Raw genomic sequence first — 21965 nt, 5'->3', positions numbered from 1 at the left:
CACTTATTTTCAACTTATTTGAGATAATGCTGCTGATACCCATGCTGTTGTCAGTAAAGGGCACTAGTTGATATAGTGCTGTCACTGTCGATGTTGGAGAGAGTGAAAAGTTAAGTTGGCGAATTGTTTGCTGATCAAGTGAACTGCTTTGTCCTGGCTAGTGTTGAGCTGCTGTTAGTCGTACCTACCTACTGAAGTGAACAGTATTGGCATGCTTTGAACAGTCAGAAGCTGTAATGCTTGCTGTAGTATTTCCAACCTTTGACTTAATTTTAATAGTATTTGTGTCATTGGTCCAAGCTCAGTTTCTGGTCAGCAGTAACCCTGTGATGTTAATATTAGGAGATGTAAGCAATGGTCATGTCAATGGGACACAATCAGATTCTCTCAATAGGATTGGTCAGTGACATGTACCAACGCTGCAGTGTGACATGTAGAGGGCTGTATTTTGTTTAAGGCTAACATTTGAAGGTTATATATGCTGTAGCAGTAATGTTAGCTTCAGTCCTAACAGAATTGCTTTTAAACCTTGTGTTTTTTAACATGCGTTGCAAAGTGATTTTTGCTTTGGTCAAAAGTAATTTCCTAGTGCAACATTTTTCAGTGGCAAATCTAATCTAGAAGGATTGATTTTTAAAAGTATTTGTTCAATTTGGGTGATGGCTTTCCTGCTACAGTAAATGTGATTAATGTATAAATGAGTCCATTAGGATGGGTTACTTGTGAATTAAACTGATTTGACTTGAAGTTGGGTGAAAAACCCTCTTTATTTGAAAAGTTCACTGTATTTACAGAAGTTTATCCAATATTCAATTCTGTAAACAAAAGTGCATTTTAGTGTTGCAACTTCTTTAAGATTTGTTTTATCGACAGTATGTGATGAGAATGCTTTTACATTTTCGAATGCGCTTGCCAGGAGTATGAGAAATGTTTCTGAATGTTTTACTATTGTGCCACAGGTAGTGAACATAGTGACAGCAAACCAAGAATGTGTAAATAATATTGCTGAATCACTGGTCCTTTCTAATCTCCTCGTTCTGCTGCATTCATTGCCTTCCAGTAAGTACCCCTTCATTGGTCAGCAATGAATTTTATATTGATTTTATCTTGAGTGCCTTGCTAAAGCGCAAGACTATATAAAGTTTTTTAAAGCTAGAAGTGGCAAATATTTAAAAAGCAGTCAGTTCACCTGATAGATCAATTGGTAAATACAGTTTATAAATGGAGCCACCAAATCCAGGTAAGAACTAGGTTTAACCTCTGAATTGCCTGTTGGATTTTTGGTGGAGAGTGTGCCACTCGGCCTGGAAGGTGGAAAATCACCCAGAGATCTTGCTTCAGATTTGTTATCCATTACCTGCATGTAGAAAACGTGTTGGTTGAAGACAGGAATCTGATTTCATTTTCAGGTTTTGTTAACTAGCCTGCCTGTACTCACTCACTCATTCATTGATCACATCACAAAGTCACCAGCCCTTTTGTAATTGCAAGTAACAGGAAATGCTGAAAACTCTTTTGGGTCAAGTAATGTTAACTGGCAAAAGAAGGCAGCATCAGCAATTTGGATGTTGTGTCATAGAACGAGGTTCTTACAAAGTCTTTGAAACTGGAAGCACTATTTGTCCTCCATCTCTCCGCAGATACTATCTGACGTGCCAAACGTTTTCAGCATTTTGTTTATTTCTGATTGCCAGTGACTGCCATATTTTGCTTTTCGACGCCATGGCATTTGCTGCAGTAAAAATGTCTCTTCAAGAGAAAGTTGAGGGGAATGGCAAATTAAAGTAGCAAAGTGCCAAAGACAACTTTAGGTATCTGCTGTAAGGGAATGTGGGAGGATTCTAATGGTGCAGTCCACCTTTGGTAAATCAACCAGTGGCCATTAATCTTGCTAGTTACTTCAGCAAATACAACCCTGAGCTTAAAGCAAGTCTTTTTCTTTTTTAAAATTCTATACTTAAATTCTAAAACCAACTCCCTTATTCCAGATCTTTATCCTCTTCTTTTCTTTCAGTCTTTATCTACTATTATTAGCTGACAGTTCAATACATTCAAAAGATTGTGAAATTTTACAGACATAAAATGCCTGTACTTTTGCACCTGTTCATTCTCCATTTCCTGCCATCTTCTCCTTGACTGAATGATGTGCTGAGTCCTCTCCAAATATAACCCAGCTCAAGCTCTCGCATTTAGCAGGCCCCCTTTAAATGTCCAGGATTCCCAAATGTTTTCTTTGTTTCTCAATTCCTTCCTGCGCCTCTGCTGACTACTCTATCAGTGTTCTGTCTCGTCCATTCTCCCACTTGAATCTCTGGCTCCATTTTGTTGTAGCCTATCGCAACTTAATCCCACTTAGTATCTCTAACCAACGTATGTTCGCCAATTTGATGGTCATTGTATCTTGAAAAGTAATAGCCCAAATTTGTGAATGTTTGAAGAAGGACATGATGTCAGAATGACAATAGTCCTGAGACCTGTGGATTAAAGGAAGTGGAATAGACACCAACGTAATCAAATGAGAAAATCGGGTGAAAACTATAGTATGTGGAATATTAATTCTGGGAAATGAGGCAAAAGCAGTTAACAATGTCAGAGGTAATAGCCAAATCAGTTTGAATCTGGGCTCCTCAGAATTGACAGATTGCACATTAAGGGGATTTTAAAAGGTATTGAGCAAGGAGAAAACATAGGGAAAATAAAATGGAATGAATTGCTTTAAGCTTTGTTTCCTAATGCATGCAATTCTTCACACAGTCAGGGAGTCTGAACACACTGCCAGTCTTTAATTGCAGTTTTTTTAACAAGTATCCTTAACTGTATAGATCTTCTGCATGATTTTAAAGTATGAAACTCCCAGTGTTGTTGTTTCTTAGGTCGACAGCTTGTCCTTGAAACCCTTTATGCTTTGATGTCAAATACAAAGATCATAAAAGAAGCCATGGGAAAAGGTAAAGTAATTGTGTTTTAACTTGTATCATATGTATTGGACATGACTAGTTTACACTCTAAGATATAAATGTACAATCTTATTGCACTTAATGAACAGAACCAATAGCCACCTGCTTTCAGTTGTGTAGTCAGTCCAAAATAGATTTCTCTGGGTCCTCTTGTGGTACTGTAATGGTCTTACCTCTGCACCTGGAGGCCTGGGTTCAAGGCCCACCTGCTCCAGATGTGTGTAATAATATGAAGAGGTTGATTTTGAAACATAGGTCAAATTTTGGAAAAAAATACATTTCCAAATTTCTGCAGTAAGTTGTGAATATCTCTCTCTCATATGGTGCAAGTGTGTGTATTAATTTTGCAATGGTAACTTTCATACTGCAGCTGACAGGCAAATTGCTGAAATGAATGGAGGTTTGAAATAAATTTCACTGTTGAAATCACTGCTGTAGTGTCTCTTGTGATTAATTGAGATAAGTAGATACTTTCAACAGGATTAATGTCAAAAACTAATGAAGTAATACTGTTTATGTACAGCACGTTACTCTTCACACAAGGTTTACATTCAGCAAACTCTAGATCACCAGTATTTAGTAACCTGACACTAAGCACAGTGTTTACTGTTAGAAAATGGTCTTGCATTGCGTTGTGCCATTTTTATCGCTATTTTATTCTGGAATGAATTGTTTACAATTTGAGCAGTGTGAAGGAGTGTGGTTTGGATTGCCACTGAAGTGTCTCCTGAATCTGAAGGGTACTCTTTTAAACTTCAGGCAGAACAGAGGGCTTAATCTACACTTAATTGTATGCTTCAAACATTTGCACAAAGATTCCTAATGAGTTCAAAGTTTACAATATAATACAATAACCATAACTTCAACAACAGTGAATTGTTCTGTCAACTTTTTCTGATTATTTATTCGCTTAACATGATTAGGCCAGCATTTCTTACCTGTCCCTAAATGTCCAGAGGGCAGTTGAGAGCTTACTACATTGCTGTGGATCTAGAGTCACATACAGACCAGACCGGCTAAGTAAATACTCATTTGAAGTCCTCTGTTCAACCTGAATAAAGTCCCATCTTTAAAAATCATTCTTGAATTGGAGGATTAACATGCTTCTTAAATTGCTAGCTCAGTGTATTTTTCCATTTTGAAATCTTGTCTTTTGTTTGAGTTAATTTTGAAGAGCAAATGAAGTTATTTGTTGTTTTTGTTTCTGTGCAGGTTCCCTTATATATCTACTAGACATGTTTTGTAATTCAACTCATCCTCAGGTTCGAGCACAGACTGCAGAGCTCTTTGCCAAAATGATTACAGACAAACTCGTTGGACCAAAGGTGTGTAATTGTTTAAAACAACAATTGGCTTTATAAATGTAGGTTGGACCAGTATGATCAGGCATGATCGCATTGACTTGCAGAGCAGGGTCCAATGACAGACAGCCTACAACTCAACTATGTTTCTGTGACCAAGCATGTCTGAACTGTTTGAGAGCAAAAATGTATTGCAAATTATTTTTAATTTGGTACTCCTAGTAGTATCGTTGGCATACAAAGCATTGAAATTGGATTGTTGTCGGAAATATTCACATAACAAAACGTCTAATGCTGTATATTTGACGTGGTGCATCATATAACTAGGGTTTTTATTATCCTTGCAAGTCATCCCACTGTAGCTTTGAAGGTTTGTTTTCCTTAAGTTTTTTTTATATATTAATGTTGGATTTTGTGTTCTTGCTACTGTTTCCACCCTCTATCAACCCAAACCAGACTTTTTTTTATTTTTTGTCCTGAAGTTTCTGAAAACTTCTAGCAATAGATAAGAGTCACTTGTTCAATTTCAAAATAGGCAAGAACTTTTGGAGCTTGATGATCAGCTTCAAGAGATGCAGGAGTTCCCTTCCTCCAACGCTGTCTTCTGGTTTTCTTTTCCTGTATGGGTTTGGTTCATCCTTTTTTTATTTTGGAAAATCTTTTGTAACCAAATGGTGAAAAATGGCAGAGATGGAATGAATTTCCAGTAGAGAATTTATGTAGGGTCTCCTATATTCAACTCTTCAGGGCGGCACGGTGGCACAGTGGTTAGCACTGCTGCCTCACAGCGCCTGAAGACCCGGGTTCAATTCCCGACTCAGGCGACTGACTGTGTGGAGTTTGCACGTTCTCCCCGTGTCTGCGTGGGTTTCCTCCGGGTGCTCCGGTTTCCTCCCACAGTCCAAAGATGTGCGGGTCAGGTGAATTGGCCATGCTAAATTGCCCGTAGTGTTAGGTAAGGGGTAATGTAGGGGTATGGGTGGGTTTCGCTTCGGCGGGTCGGTGTGGACTTGTTGGGCTGAAGGGCCTGTTTCCACACTAAGTCTAAGTCTAAGTCTAAGTCTTCCTGCCCTGAAGCCCTGATCCAAGTTTCTTTGTAAATAAAATTATGCTTTAGTCTGTTAAAGACTGGTAATTATAGAAAATCCACATACCTCCTCTCTGATTAGCTGCTATGTTCAAGGCAGAAATAGATTTTTAATCAGTAAGACAAAATGGAGTTGAGGATTACCAGATCAGTCATGATCCCATCAAGCAGACTTTTCCTATGCCGTATGGAAAAGGAAGAACTATTTCACCAAATGGTGTTGGGGATTTGATGCCTTATTAATTGGTAGGTTTTCAATGTCATTGTTTTAATGCTGTTGTCTATGATGTGCCACTGAACTGTTTCAATAACCATTGCTACTTCTGATTTAGGTGCGAATCACATTGACCAAATTTCTACCAAGTGTCTTCATGGATGCTATGAGGGACAATCCTGAAGCATCTGTGCATATATTCGAGGGGACACATGAAAACCCAGAGTTAATATGGAATGACAATTCCAGGGAAAAGGTGTCTACAACAGTCCGACAAATGATGCTAGAGTATGTAAACCAATGGTCCATCAAATTCTGATTTTTTTTCTTTGATTTTTGTCCATCCCTTTTCAAATTTAATAAATGTTTCTGGTTTTGTATAGACGCCCAGCAAACCTGAGCCTCTTATCAGGTGATTTCTTGTAGAGACATAAGGGTGCAGAATGAGGGTAAATTTTAAGCAATGAATGTTTTCCCCTTGAAGCCTGTCATTGAGATATTGTTTGATTTGCTACTTTCCCTTTTTACTCCCATGCTTTGCTGAGGTAAGCTGAGAGAGGTTCTTTAAACCTTGGCTTTTCGATTCTAATTTTTCAAAGTAAACCCACAGCCAAGCCTTTTGAGATGAAATTAAAAAGCGTTTATTGTCAAAACATTCAAAACACAAGGAAAATGCTTCATGACCGCTCTCGTTCTCCTACTTTCATGCTCAAAATTAAGGAAAATAGAATATGCAACAGAGGTAATAAATGACAAGTTTGGTAAATCTAGAGGAATTAATGTGAGTCAGAACTTCAGTGTCCAGCATAGTGTTCTCGGTGAGCTGAGCCCTGTAGTTCTTTTTTGCAAGCCAAGTATATTTTTTTTTCTACCCAACCTCCAACTTGGACAAATGGGGGATCGGAGACATGCTGTTTTCTTGCCTTTTCTGTTGGGGATCAAACAGCTGATTTGGAATTCTGGACTTCTACGTTTCTCCAAATCAACACGTTCAGACTTCAGGCATTTCAGGTACTTGGAGCCCACTGTTCTCCATGGGTTAACGGAAGACTATTTAGCTAACAGTGTAGCTTTATCTCTATTAGATTTCCCATTGAGATAGTGAGGTAATGGTTAAAAATATTAACGCTAATTTTAGCATAATGGAACTTAATGTCTCCCTTTTTCCAGAGGTAGGTGGAAGCACTTGGCTCACCTCTGAATTGTTTGTTAACTTCAACTGGATTTTCTGTATGATGGTGTGGGTTCAGAAGCTTCTAGAAATATGATTATGCAAATGGCCTTGGTCACTTTGAATCCAGGATGGTACCAGGATGCTGCTTAAGCTGTTGCCCATAGTTTAGGGAACTGCATAAATGGTTTTAATATGGGTATTGTAATGATCCTCTGATGACAAATTGGAGACCAATAATGTAAAAGAACTGAACTTATCAAATGACCTCCATAGAAGAGACCAGTGGGCAAGATTTCGCCTCTTAAACACACTAACAAATCAACTTAAGCTAAATATGAATTAACAAGCAAATTATGTTGAGTGCAATTTACAGATTCTTTCACTAATGGAGTAACTTATATTTTGTGATTTCTATGAAAAGAAGCATGTTTAAAATCATAAATACAAAGGTAAATTTCTCACTTAGCATGCATGTAGACCATGTGCAGTCCCAAATTCTTTCATCACTCTCTTTCTCTGGCAGATTTTAACCGTTCTTTGTCTCAGTTTGATCAGCAAATGGCCTCCAACATCTGGGTTTCACTGATAATATTATCACCAAAGTGACGCACTTCTAACCAGCTCTCTTCCTTTTGTTTCATGACCGTCTTAATGACTCCACTTCCCTAAAGACACTTCACCTAACCACTCTAGCACTGGTGTAGATTTGCATTTTTTTTAAAGTCTAATGCCTTACTTTATTTTCCATTTTCTTTTTATGTTAATTAGAAATGTAGCTTATATTTTGTGCAACTTCTATCATCTTTCTCAATCGCATTACACAACTATTCCAATTTGTGCCCGCTCTTGTTTTTTGTTCTCACACTAAAGTCCTATTTATCTTCACATTACACATGACCCATACTGATCTAGTTTAATCCTTCAGAATTTGGTTGCATTTCTTCTTATCTGCTCTGTCTGTAATTTGGTATAATCTGCAAGTTTTGGAATTCTGGCTCTCGAAGAAAAAACTATTTTCTGTCTAAGGTGCTCTCAGGTATGTCTAAATTAAAAATACAACAGTCCAAACACTAATGTAGGTTTCAAGCAAATGCAATAATCCGGAATTTTTGTGCAGAAGACTAATGTCCTTTAAAGGTCTTGAGACCTCTGTGCAAACCAAGATAGAGATACTTAGGGTAAGACATTGGAATTGAGGTCAAGATTGTCAATAGATAAAAGCTGACTATGCCTGACAAAACACACATCCTGTTGCAGCTTTGTCTAACACAAATAAGGACAATTTACAAGCATATCCATTCCAGGGGAAAGCTAACATTTATATTGCATAAGAATAAATAATAATTTCGTCTATGTAATTGTTGGTTTTCATCTTGAATTGATATGCTTACAAATTGTCCTGCAGAGTGCAAGACAAATCTTTGACAAGATTTTTTTTCTGCATTATTTGATGCACTTTACTGAAAGGGCAAGTATTAAATATGAAAGGTTGGTGTTCAGCCCACAACTATTAGCTTTTCTCTTGAATTGATGTGCAAATCTGATTTACGTTAGACCAAGCTTTAACAAGATGTCTTTTTTGATATGTAGTCAAATTCTGTATGACCTGGACAGTAATTCTTGAAACAGAGAAATTTTCTTTGCTTAAAGCTTCCTGTAATCAGTTTGCTGAAAAAACATTTCCCAAATGTTGCATTTTTCTGTTTGTCGATTTGCAATACTCTAGTATTTTTCTTGCCCCTGATGCTTTGTGTTTTCATAGCCAACAGGACATCTGGGGAAACTAAGGACATACCTTTTGACATGTGCTTGTTGAGCGAGTAAACAAACCAAGCTTCCAAACTCAATTGTAGCATCCAGTTATCAGTGCTAGCCTTTCCAAGCTAGCCTTTGATTGTCTGTCTTTTCTGAACTGTGGTGACTTCCCCTGCCCAAGTACCACTACTAACTGACCAAAATTTGGATGCTGACCATACCCTGCTTTACAGGATGGCTGCATTTTGAAAAGTATGTGTCTGACTGACAGCTGAAAATAAAAATGGTCGGTGTTCCAAGCTGGCTTTAAAACAAAGTTTGCAGATTATTTTTCATTTTTAATATCAGTAACTAAATTAAACAAGCCATTGCTTCATAGTTGCTCACATTATGGTGTATTCCTATTTGGAATGTAGTTTGGCTCCCATGTACCATGATTCTTGCTGTTTACCCTCTTTTGATTTTTGCCTGGAGCAGCTGAAGCTCATCTTTCCCAATGTCAATTATTGCTGAAATTGCATTCCAGTAAAGCAATGGAGGTGTTCAAACAGAAAGCTGTTTATGTATATTGGGGTGGGAGGGATGAAACCACATGATGTGGCAGACTCCCTACCCTGGGCTGCTCAGTTGGTCCATTCCATTTTGTTTGTGGGATTTGATTTACATTATGCAAAGGTTAGAGATCTGAAGAGTATCATTGTAAACATTTCCTGTGCATAGGGAGGCAATGGCCTATGGTATTATTGCTAGACAATTAATCCAGAGACCTGGATTATGTTCTGGGGACCTAGGTTCAAATCCTACCTTTGCAGATGGTAGAATTTGAATTCAGTTTTTTAAAAATTCTGAAATTCCGGGTCTACTGGTGACCGCAAAAAGAACCCATTGATTGTCAGAAAAATCCACCTGGTTCACTAATGCCCTTTAGGGAAGGAAACTGCCAACCTCGCCTGACCTACCTGTGATTCCAGACCCACTGCAAAGTGGCTGACACTTAACTGCATTCTGGGTAATTAGGGATGGGCAATAAATACTGGCCTGGTCAGTGACACCCACATCTCAGGACTGAGTATTTTTAAAAAAAACAAACAATGTGCTATGAAGTAGAGATGCAACTATTTTATTTCCCACCTTTTCAGTGATATTGATGTGGAAAAATGTGGAGAAAATGTTTAATAAATTTGTTGAATGAATTGTTAAACAGTGTCTTAAAATAGATGGATTGAATAAACTTGAAATTCAGAGCAGTGTTTTTGCTCTGGATGCATTAGATGTAATTCAACTTTTGTTAGATTTGGTGCAGTTTGTTAGACATTACTTCACCTATGGCCCGGGCTCAATTCCAGAGTACTCATCGTGCACTAGTTTTATTAATTAGCAGTAAATTTACAATCTCGCTTTGGCCACCCGTTGGCTGGTGGACAATAAAAGTCTTGAAATGCAGTCCTTCAAGTGCAAACAGGATGCAAGAAACTTTATTGTACATGTTTGGGGTTGTTGGGGGGAGAGAAAGTAACTGATTTCTAGGACAATAGTTTTAAATTATTATGCATTTTATTACCAGTGCAACTAACAAATAATCCACCAATAAATTCCAACATTTCTCTTTCAAAGTAAGAGTGTGTTGCTGCTGTAGTGAAACTGAATTCTCAATTAAACTAGGTTTGTTCTTTCTTTTAAAGCCACTTCAAGCAACAGCGTGACAATCCAGATGTGAATTGGAAGGTATGCAGAGATTGTATAATTAATAGATTCTGTAAAGGCGTACATAAGCATATTCTCCCATGACTTTGATACTGACTGTGTAGTGGTGTCGAATTGACTGTTTGAACAACCCCTTGATGCGCAGTGGCTTTTGTCAAGAGAGAGGACTTTTTTTTTGCTGAATATTTATTTAGATTAGTAAAATCCAACAAGGTAAAGGTCAATTTGTTTGCTGATTGAACTGAGGAGTTACCAAAACCCCCTCTTTCCAGTTTAGTTGCAATGGGAAAAGCAGAGGTGAGGATGGTAACATGCCATTAGTTATAAGAGTCATAGAGATGTGCAGCATGGAAACTGACCCTTCGGCCCAACCCGTCCATGCTGACCAGATATCCCAACCCAATCTAGTCCCACCTGCCAGCGCCCGGCCCATATCCCTCCAAACCATTCCGATTCAAATACCCATCCAAATGCCTTTTAAATGTTGCAGTTGTATCAGCCTCCACCACATCCTCTGACAGCTCATTCCATACACGTATCACGCTCTGCGTGAACAAGTTGCCCCATGGTCTCTTTTCTATCTTTCCCCTCTCGCGCTAAACCTATGTCCTCTAGTTCTGACTCCCCGACTCCAGGGAAAAGACTTTGCCTATTTACCCTATCCATGCCCCTCTATAAGGCTACCCCTCAGCCTCTGACGCTCCAGGGAAAACAGCCCCAGCCTGTTTAGCCTCCCCCTATAGCTCAAATCCTAGATGAATGCAACTTTTTTTTCATTTCGCCCCTCAAACATAATGAAGTTTGATGTGAGTTTTGCAGATGGCACTGAAACTCCATTTCACACTCTGCCTGTGGCCAAACTGATGCAACATTTGGATTCCAATGCACCCTTTTATCACAGCAAGTTCGATACTTATTTCTGCTATCTTATATTAGTAAAAGAATGGTAGTGAGAATGATTACGCTTAAAGAAAAAACATGAATAAAAGTTGGAATGTCCTCCATACTGCAACATTTATATTGTGTGTATTAGTCCAGCTTACTTTCTGGGTCTCAACAGCATTTGTATCACTGGGGTTTTGATTTCACACTCATGATTACTGAAGCTCATTTTTATTTCATTTTGGATTTGGTGTTGCTTATTCCTAACAGCTGGTGAAATTTGCAACTGGAATTAAGGAAAAATATTTTAAGCCCATAAACAGCCACTAATACCAGCAGTGTTTTCTGTGAAGAAAATAATTTTAATATGAAAACAAATATAATTGCTTGTCTCAATGAATTTAGTGCATGTTTCTTTGAATTTCATTGGTTTCAATATTGTAGGTGTTGAGACTAGGTATTTTGCTTGTATTTACCTTCATGACCCACAATTACTCCATAATATATGCTGAGAGTGAGAACTTGTCATTGGACTGGCAGTGATCCTGAATTGAAGTAAGAGAAACCCAACATTCTTCTACCCACTACAATGATGAGAGGCAGATAGGACACTGTAAATCAGACTAAAATCACCTTATAAAGAAAATACAAAGTTTGTAAAAATTAGGTTATTTATGGTACATGTATTTCAAAAAATACAGAAAATCAGTTTATATGGGACAAAAAACTCATTTCTATTGAACTACTTTTATCCCCAGTCAGCTGATTAAGACTTGTCAATGAGTTCTTTGTAGATTTCCTAAAGAGCTGAGTTAAAGTTAACCAAGCAATTCCTTGGTCAGTCACGTCACCTTCAACTCTAACTTAACTAAAGTAAGCAGCCAAAGTGGTGAATTTGAGATGAATCTTTTCAAGGTGTTTGTATCAATTAATAAATTTGTCTCCTGGCACATGTCATGTTGTCTCTTGAAGTCGTCTTGGGCACAAATTTCCATCGTGGATCTTTGTGGTTTGGGAGACCGATATTTACTGTGAAGTAGTGGGATCTAGAGTGCAGGATTTGCTTCCTTTTCTTTCCTCCTTTGCTGTAGCTGTACCTGCAGCTTAATGGACAATTTCTTGCTGCCTTGAACAATTAGGAACTATTCCTGCCAGTCATTAATGTTGCTACATCTGTGCTTCAGTGTCTTTGAAACATTTTCTTTGTCCTCCCCTGGAAAGCTAAATGTTTGAGAGTTGAGAAAATAGGACCCTGGTGAAAGAGACTTTTTTTTCTTTGACAGCTGGTCACAAAATTTGGCCTATTAAAATTAATTCTACAAGAACTTTTCATGAATGCTTGTGGAGTTGTCTTCAGGAAGGCTTTTAGCACTTGAACAATAATATTCTCACTGACTTTGAGAGATGCACTTTGGAGGCATTGCTGGTGGAATTTCTCGAACATTTATGCTTTGATAGTCTAGGTCCCACTGAAGTAGAAGAATGTGATGATAACAGCTGCTCTGACCAGAGAAATCCTGGTTTAAGCATCTTTGTTATCAAGGACTTACTGTCAAAATCTGTAGAGGACAGAGGTAGATGGCAGTGGATCTCTTTGACAATGGTGGCCTTTTGAGTGTGCCGGTTGCCGTGTATTTGGAAAGTGCTCAACCTATTCAAGAGTGTCTTCAGTATACTGTATATGGGAGGTGGAATAATTGGTGTGGGTTGAAATGGATTTTGAGTTGGAAATGTTCCAATACAAGTCAAATGACCTGAATTGTCTATTTCCTGTGACTGAGTAAATCCCAGAGGCATTGTGGCTTTAAATCATTCAGAGGTGGTGTTTGTTGCCAGATAAATCAAAGAAAAATGCCAAACATTAGGGGCATTTGATTTGGTAAATGCTTGGGTCCTGTGGATTATGCTCCAGTGATTTGGCTGTTTAAGAAACTGCTGCATGGTCTTGCCACCAGCCTCATGATGGTATAACTACCTTGAATGGAAGATCTGACCAGACACCTTCAAAATACATATTGAGATCAACCAAAGTATGGATGAAAACCTATTCTATTTAAAATCTACCTGACAATGGTGATTTAATTTCATCTAAGATCAGGCTATATATTTGTTTGGCCGAATGGCTAAATTTCTGTTCTCTGTAGTTACTAACGAGCACCTTTTTAAAGAAAAGCTCTTTAACCTCAGTCATTTCTGTGCAAAACTAAAGAACCATGGAAATGCAGTGTCATTGTCCATTCCCCACCAGATTTACTTTGCTGCACTCGATCCCTTACGTTCCACAGCCAATAAACTCTGCCTGTTTTTGCTGAGCAAACCTCTTGCTTTGGCCCACACCTCTTGTATCCAGGGGCACTTCAAAACATAGCCTACCCATCAAAACAACCCAAGCCTCATGAGTTTTAGCACAGATAGCAGAATGAATAAATAAGGTTAGCCAGTCTTGTTTGAAATGAAGTAGTTACCTTTTTAGGGTATTAGGCGTTCCCTGATCATAAACAAGAAGTTCCTCTTTCAAGTATAACTCGCTGAACTTTTCTCTATCTATAATAAAATATGGACATTGTTTTGTGTGCTGTAGAGGAAAAAAGGCTTTGTTTCCAGTGAAGTTTGTTGTATGGAGGGAGAGGAAAACAACTGGACTGGGATTTTCTCTGGTCATGTTTAACCGAGTATTCAATATAAACAAGGGAAACTGACCATGTTGCATTGTTGCTTTAAAACTTCAGTGAGAGAATGTTGTTTAAAAGTAGTAGAATAACACCATTGCTTTTGTGTTCTAATCACAAATTTAAGACATTATTGGCAAACAAGAATACAATGTTAGCAGTGATATTAGGGGATAGGTGCAATTGGATGTTTCCCCACAGAAAAAGCAGTAACTGGCCTAACTAGCTGTTCATCTAGTAAGTGATTGCATTTGTAAAATACATTTTCTCCTCAATCATTCTCTGTGGAAGAGTTTGAGTTGATGGGGGTTTCATACAAAAGAAACGCTACTATTAATATGAAACAAATACTCTCCATCCTCTGCAGTTGCCGGAAGACTTTACAGTTGCTTATAGTGAAGTTGGAGGTGAATTGTCAGTCGGAGGAGTCTTCTTGAGGATCTTTATTGCACAACCTGGTTGGGTTCTACGTAAACCTCGAGAATTCCTTGTTGGGCTGCTGGAGAAACTCACGGAGCTGCTGGAAACAAATAATCCTCATGTAAGTGTGACATTGGAAATCATCTTTTAATCTCAATACTAGCGAATGTGCAGAGAAATTAGTGATGACCTTTCTGTAATTTGAAAGCCAGTTTTGAACTTGAAGGAATTGTTCACACTTAAAATAAAGTAACTATGCTTAAGTATGATAGCAACGTTTGTGGGACATCTTTGATATAGAAAAAAGACGATTGCAGATTAAGAATGTAAATGGCAAATTAATTTGTGGTGAAGTATGGGGTGTTGCATTTTGGCAGGATGAACGAGGAGCCATCTACTCCTTGCAGAACAAAAATCTAAATTGGCCAGGTGCACAATGCAGTTTGAAGCTGAAGTTTGTAAATCATGAGAGGAGCAATGCAAATAGACAGACAAATTCGTAAGTGCAAACAAAGCACTGATGTCTATATTTCTGTAGAAATTAGCTCTCTGCTTTTTGACTTCATGTCAAACATCTGTCAAACCAGTGTTTACACCACATTTGAGTATTGTGCACAGTGCTAGACTTCATGTTACAAAAGGATGCAGTAGAGTGAGTGCAAAACTAATTTTATATGGTTGGTATTAGAACCAGAATGAGTGCAACAGTTAGGAAAGACTGATCAGACCTATGGATTTTTTGAATTTTTTTTAAAAAGAGAACAAGTGAACTGATGAAGGTCTTTTAATACTATGAAGGAGTTTGCTCAAGAGAGTTGCAATGGTGGAGTGAGAGGAGGAGAGAGCTTAAAACTCTGGGCTACAAATCAAGTTCGTGACTAATAGATTTTGGGGAAACTTTGTTTTTACTGTGTCATGGGAAGTTGAAATTTGCTAACCCTTGGAATGGTCGAGGCAGATAGCACAGATGCATTAATTTGAAACCTAGATAGTTAAGTAGGGGGAAGAAAAGAGTATTTTCATTGAGTGTGTCTCAGATAGACTGACCCATATATATGTTTGATTGTATGGCTAACTGACTTGCTGTAAAATCCCAGGTTGTTGTAGTAATGGTTCATAAACTGATGACTTATAACCATAGGTTCACAGCAAAGTCAAAATGACTTGCCATGCATCTACATGAAATGTTTAAGCTTTGTTTAAAGAAAATGTAAGTGAGAGGACAGCTTGTCGGGTTGAATAACTTCTTTTGTCTATCCTTATTTTATGTAGATTTTTGTCTCATCATGTCACATTCCATATACTAGAAGTGTTGCGTAACTCCATGCTTTGCACGTGTTGGTAATTGGTCTGTTTCTCTGCACAGGGTGAAACTTTAGAAACGGTTACCACAGCAGCAGTCTGCCTCTTCCATTCCCAGCCTCAGCTGGCAGACCAGGTACCTCCATTAGGCCACCTTCCTAAAGTTATTCAGGCTCTGAACCACAAAAACAATGTCATCCCCAAGTCATCAATCCGGGTCATTCATGCTCTTTCTGACAATGAGGTAAAAATTTTTTTTTTTTGATTTGTGTTTCAACATCAACTTTGTTTTTCCAGTTCTACAGATTTGAAATTTTAATGTTTTTAATCATTGGATTCTGTAACTTCAGCAACCTTCATTGCATGTATTGCATTTGTTTCATACCGTTTGAATAATGCAAGCTTATTCAGCCTCACTTGTCTGTTATTGTTTTGCCTTGCTGCTAAATTATCATTTTTATTTGTGCTACAAGTTGGCTTCCATTGTCAAGTCTGTGCTGCTCCTTATCTGAAATGTGCATACACTACAGATAAGCAATCGTTTTATATGAAATACTGTAGAATAAAAGCCCTACTTCTGTGTGGGTTTCATCACATTTGATCCTGTTGCAGCAGGCAAACTACATCTGCCCTGTTGGAGATCATTTAACAGTGACAAAACCATTAAACAGACTTATTATAATTATTTGCAGACAGAACACAGTGGACCCGAGGTTCTTGACAGTTGAATATGGTGTCCAGAATTTTGGGGTGCTGCATTTCTCAAATGTTCTTTGTCTGCGTAACAAAACCATCTTTGTAGAAATTGGACACGTGTAAGTTTAGGGGAGCCCAGTTTTCTAATAGCATGTCTTTTAAAGACAAACCCAATTGTGCTTGTGTGAAACGAGCTGGCAACTTGTGTTAATGTAATTGTTTCCAGAAATGTACATGTTTTTGAAGACCAGTCTGTCAAAAGCAATTGCCTATAACCACTAAATCGAAGTCCTGGAATTATCCCAGGGCATGTTGAGTGCATTGAGCTGATTGAGCAATTTGACAGAATTTGAATTATTTAATCAGAAATGATTTTGTCATCCTCCCACAACTGATCATAATGCTCAATATTGCTAGACTTCAACTTCTGTGCTCTTTCTAATGACCTTATGACTTGGAGTACGTATTTTTCTTAGTCATGACCAGCTGGTAGCTAGGTTTTGAAGATAGAGAACAGTAGGGGCTATAAACTGGATTTGTGATTCAAATTTGTTGCATTCCTTGACCTATGTCAGTTTATCGACTGAAATCTGTATCATGCTGCATTCTACCTGGCCACTTTGCCTTTATGCTGTTTTTCTTTTCTCCTTTTTTTGTCTTGTTAAACTTGATTACTGTTGCTTCTATCACGTTCGTATCAGTTCACTTGTTTCTGCCATTTTTTCAGAAATTAATATTTGTCTTTTCCACTGTATGATTTGGGTTCTGCTCTTCATCATCATCATCAAACTAATTTCATGTTTTTGTTTTTACTTGAGCATCCTCATCCTCCCAAATCAGCCCCTTGTATCACCTTCAAATACTACATGCCCCATTTCAGCCAGGCTTCCAGTTTAGCTGCAGCCTGTCCCAGTGGCTCGGTTCTGTAGAATTGAGCCCCTCATTTCTGCACAGAAACCCTTTTAGCCAAGTTTTGCTCTTAGTTATTTTTTCTTTTGACCTTTTGCTAATTAGCACATGGCTCAACTATTGCCCTCCATAACCTTAACGCAGTTGCCGCACTTGCATCTCATTTGTCCTGGATCATGAACATGACAACTGGTTCTTCACATGCCCTTTCCAGTTTTCCTTCTAATCACTTTGCGATCTCACTTGTATCAAAGAGCGTGCCTTTGAAATTCCGGCTATGACTTCAAAGGATGCTGTTTGTGTTCCCAAACTTTTGCCAACATTGCCTGTCCAGTTGTTGTAACCACAGTAGTCTGTGTTCTTCTCTTCTCTTTACTTCAGCCCTGCACCTCCCTCCCTCAACCTTGGACAGCTACCTGTTCCTTGGTTACTGTTAGTGTTATGGTTGCCCTTCCCACAGCCTTATTTTCTTATCATCGGGAGAAAGTATATCTGTTGGGCAAGATTAGGTCCTCCAGTCTGATGGCATAAATTAGTGGCAAGATGGGGCAAATGGGAAAACAGGTACTGCCCATATGTTAGTGATTCTTGTCAATTGATTACTGGAGTGCATTCGCAATCCACCTTCTGTTTGTGTGCATTAATTCAGACATTGAGGAGGGGATAACATAATTAACATTGTCTAAAAGATTCCAGTGATACTGGTCAATGCCTATTATTTAGTGACACTGTCTTCTGTAATCTTGGTATCTGTAACAGAAATAATAAAATGGTGATAGCTTTTCAACTTTATTCAACATTTAACAATTTTTTTTTAGTTATGTGTCCGAGCTATGGCAATGCTGGAAACTATCGGGCCTTTGATGAACGGAATGAAGGTGCGATCAGATATGGTAGGCCTTGCCTCGGAATCTCTGAATAGAATGTTCCAGAAGGAGCAGACTGACTTAGTAGCACAGGTGGGTACCTCTATTAGAGAATTTCATCAATCTGAACTACCATTTTGTTGAATTTGTTAGTGTTACCTGCTGGATATAAGCTACAAGTTAATTTCTGTAAATATTAGCATTATCAAGAGAAGGTTTCGTAAATATTACATTCTTTTTCTTGATCTGCCTTTGGTCAACTGTGGCAATCAGGCACACTCACTGCTGTGATGAATCTGATTACGAGAGCATTTGGAACAATCTAATTTTTCTAGTTTCAATCCACTCTTTATTGATGACTACTATTGGAAAATAGTTTCTGGCACCAGTATTCTTCTTGCTAGACAAGATGATTATTCTTGAAGTAAACCTGATGCAGCTTATTAACACCTTGCATTTAACCTGTGCCATATTAATATGAAAAAAAATCTCAAGGCATTTCTGACCAGAATTAAGTTAAAAATCACGCAACAACACCTGGTTATAGTCCAACAGGTTTAAATGGAAGCACACTAGCTTTCGGAGCAACGCTCCTTCATCAAGTGATAGTGGAGGGCTCAATCCTAACACAGAATTTATAGCAAAAATTTAATGTGATGTAATTGAAATTATACATTGAAAAATTGATTGTGAAGCCTTTCATCTAGTTTCACTTCTTTCATGTGTAAATCATAAAGCCCGCCTGCCCGGCCTCTTGGCTCTGGCCACCTTTTAGTCTTAGCCCGCCTGCCCGGCCTCTTGGCTCTGGCCACCTTTTAGTCTTAGCCCGCCTGCCCGGCCTCTTGGCTCTGGCCACCTTTTAGTCTTAGCCCGCCTGCCCGGCCTCTTGGCTTGCTAAGCCAGAGAGAAAGTTATTGGGTTGACTGAAAGCTTCAGCCAAGCAATGCCCTCTGAAGAAGGTGTTTGAAAGCATTGTTGCAAATTTCAGTCTGACTCCTTTTAAAAGGTTTTAATCTCAAATCACAAATTGTGTAACAGGAGGAGGAAAGATGCACAAAAGACAGGATGGGTGCTTTAATGCAGTAATTCTTATTAGGGAGGAGTGAAGCCATAATGGATTTAAACACCAAGGTGGGGTTTTTAAATTTAAGCAATTGAATCCGTGAAAGTCAGCAGACACAGGAATATTGAGTTTAGAATAGGAAATAATCAAGAGCAATGGGTCACTTAGATGTTCACAAAAAAAGGAGTATGCAATACTCTCAAAAGAACTAACTTTCTCTTTGGCTCAGCAACCACTTTCTGATCAGAAATGCCTTTGGACATTTTTTGATATTAAAATGATACTCTATAAATGCAAGGTGTTGATAAGCCACATCAGGATTACTCCAAGAATATTAGTGCCAGGAACTATTTGCCAATAGAAGAGAGTATGCAAAGGCAGCTAGCCACATTGGAAATATTTGGAAGAGGATTTCTTTGGGTGAGATTCTTATTAGTAGATAGGCTTTAGTGGGTTCAAGACTGACAATGTTATACAGGCAATGTTTGTGTAAAATTTGAGTCAGAGACTGCACTCTTGTGGGGGGGATCTCAATACTGAGATTCCAAACAGTCTTGTACAGCCTCAGGTAGGAAGTTGGGATCAGTAGCAAAAGTATTGATTTTGTTGTTGGAGCCAAAGGCAATTGTTTTAGTATTGCTGAAAAGAACATGTTTTTGTCAAAGCATTTCATCATCAAATCATAAAGATAATTTGAGAAATGCTATTGAGGGAAAAGAAGGAATGAGAGGACAGTGTTGATTTTGTTTGGGAGCGATTTCTAACTGACATAATCTCCATAACAATGATTTACAGCTCTCTGTTAAAATTTAAATTCTAACCAGGCAAATTGTCACTGGTTGACATAACCACTCTGGGATTCATTTCACAGGGTAGTCATCTAGTTTGTTGAATTGAAATAGGTGAAGTCTGTTTCTGTTTGCAAAGAACAGGGCTCTGTGTATTAATATATGCAGCTTTCAATACATGCAAGTTTGCCTCTGAGCCTGACTGATTACCCTAAATTGGTTGTCAGTAATTCTTTGCTCCCTCAGGATTATTTAGCAAGTCTCTGATTGCAGAATCGCATCTGATGTTGAACACAGTTTTGCATGTGAGGGCTGGTTACATCCAGTCAAACCCTTCGGTGAACATCCCAAGACAATTGCCTGAGGTGATCCACTTGTCTTTGGAATGCACAGCCACATTCTTATCAGCACACCACGAAAATTAACATACCAGATTACTTAATAGGCAGAATATTTTTTTCTGTCTTAGTTTAAGCATTTTTTTTGAGAAATACCACGTGTTGCTACTGCATTTGTAGTAATTCTGAAACAATTAACTTCATCTGTTGCTCAGACTTTTGAGATACCTTCCTGGGTAACTGGAGTTGACTGGGCGATTATTGGGACCAGTTGTGAGCTGAAGCCTTTTAGTCTGTTCATGCAATATATACTGAGGAATGACTTGATCAAGGTAGCAGTTATACCACAGGGATGCTTTGATGTTCTCTCTCTTTCAGCATCCAGCTTGCACAGTGAACAAATTGCTTGAACTTTGTTTATGAAGTTGCCAAAAAGGCTAATTTTGTCGTATGTGGAGCTATCAGATTGGTCTTATTGGCAACCTTGTAAATAGGACCTGAGCAATTTGTACATGGACCTTTTTTTTAAGGAGTGCCAGAGTGCAGAGGTTTGTGGTAGACAGTAGCAGAGAACCTCCTGGCCAGTTTCTCATCTAGGCCATTCAAGAAAGGAACACACTTGACTGTTCGAAGTCAAAGATGAATCTGATTGTAGGATAGAATTCTTTTAAGATGTGTAAGAAAAGTCTGTCATGCAGCTATGGATTCAAGCATAGTAAACATCTGTACAGTATATCGAAAATGCAAGTGGTAGGAAGTTGTGTGTTGTTTCATCAAGAACACATTTCCCATGGGATCCCACTAAGATGCTTGAGAAGTCTGGACCCAGTGGGGACCACGTGACAATCCAAACTAATTGGGCATGCATAATATTGTTAAAACTGAACTCAAGTGAATGGCTGAGTTCAGAAGTTCAATGAATACTGAATTACACAGCGACTGGGGGGAATATCTAGATAGTCATGTAACAGTGCTGCAGTGCAGATGTCTATGGCTTCCTTAATTGGTACATTGATGAATAGGCTAACAATGTCAAATGAGCACAAGGATACTGCATGGCTACCAATGTGCAAGTCTGTATGATCTTGGCAAGTGTGAAGGAATCCTTCACAATGCATGTGTGGAAAACAAGTTAAAAATGTACTGCAGCAGTTATTTGAACCACTAGCCAGTCCGTGTTGTGCAGTGCTGGTGATAGATAAGGTAGCATCGAAAGGCATGTCATTCATTGACATGGTAGGCTGTGACAGCACAAACATTCGTATGTCATTTAGTGTAAATTGCTCTCAACAGGTCCAGCAAACGTTTTTAACTTGCTTTCGTAAGACTACTGTAATAGGGACAGAAGTAGGCCATTTGGTCCTTCAAACCTTCTCCACCATTCAATAGGATTGTGGCTGACACATCCACTTTTCTGCCCATCCTACATTATCCTTGATTGCACTACTGATTTAAAAAATCTATCTCAATTTTAAATATAGAACTTAGAATGTTGCAGCGCAGAACAGGCCCTTTGGCCCTCAATGTTGTGTCGACCTGTGAAATTAATCTGATGCTCATCTAACCTACACCATTCCATAATGATCCATATGTATGCCCAATGACCATTAAAATGTTCTTAACATCAGTGAGTCTACTGTTGCAGGTAGGCGGTTCCATGCCCCTACTACTGAGTAAAGAAACTACCCCTGATATCTATCACCCCTCGATTTAAAGCTATGTCCCCTCGTGTTAGCCTTCACCATCCAAAGAAAAAGGCTCTCGCTGTCCACCCTATTTAATCCGCTGATACACAAGGACTGCGCTCCACAACTTTGTGCCAAAGAGACACTGCCCTCAG

At 38.6% G+C, this 21965-nt stretch overlaps 1 protein-coding gene across 2 annotated transcripts in view; it reads left to right on the top strand.

The window, feature by feature from the left end:
• LOC132832109 (dnaJ homolog subfamily C member 13) overlaps positions 1-21965 on the top strand; it is a 134274-nt gene that overhangs the window by 101516 nt on the left and 10793 nt on the right. For both annotated transcript variants that reach the window (XM_060849821.1, XM_060849822.1), the window contains exons 47-54: positions 960-1059; positions 2874-2948; positions 4170-4282; positions 5678-5847; positions 10171-10213; positions 14111-14284; positions 15530-15709; positions 17889-18029. In XM_060849821.1, the coding sequence (XP_060705804.1) occupies positions 960-1059; positions 2874-2948; positions 4170-4282; positions 5678-5847; positions 10171-10213; positions 14111-14284; positions 15530-15709; positions 17889-18029 (996 nt within the window). The remainder of the gene's footprint in view (positions 1-959; positions 1060-2873; positions 2949-4169; positions 4283-5677; positions 5848-10170; positions 10214-14110; positions 14285-15529; positions 15710-17888; positions 18030-21965) is intronic.

The sequence above is a fragment of the Hemiscyllium ocellatum genome, chromosome 34 (assembly GCF_020745735.1).
Source record: "Hemiscyllium ocellatum isolate sHemOce1 chromosome 34, sHemOce1.pat.X.cur, whole genome shotgun sequence".
NCBI classification, from domain to species: domain Eukaryota; kingdom Metazoa; phylum Chordata; class Chondrichthyes; order Orectolobiformes; family Hemiscylliidae; genus Hemiscyllium; species Hemiscyllium ocellatum.
Note: the sequence above shows the minus strand (reverse complement) of the source record. Positions and strands in the feature narration are given on the sequence as shown.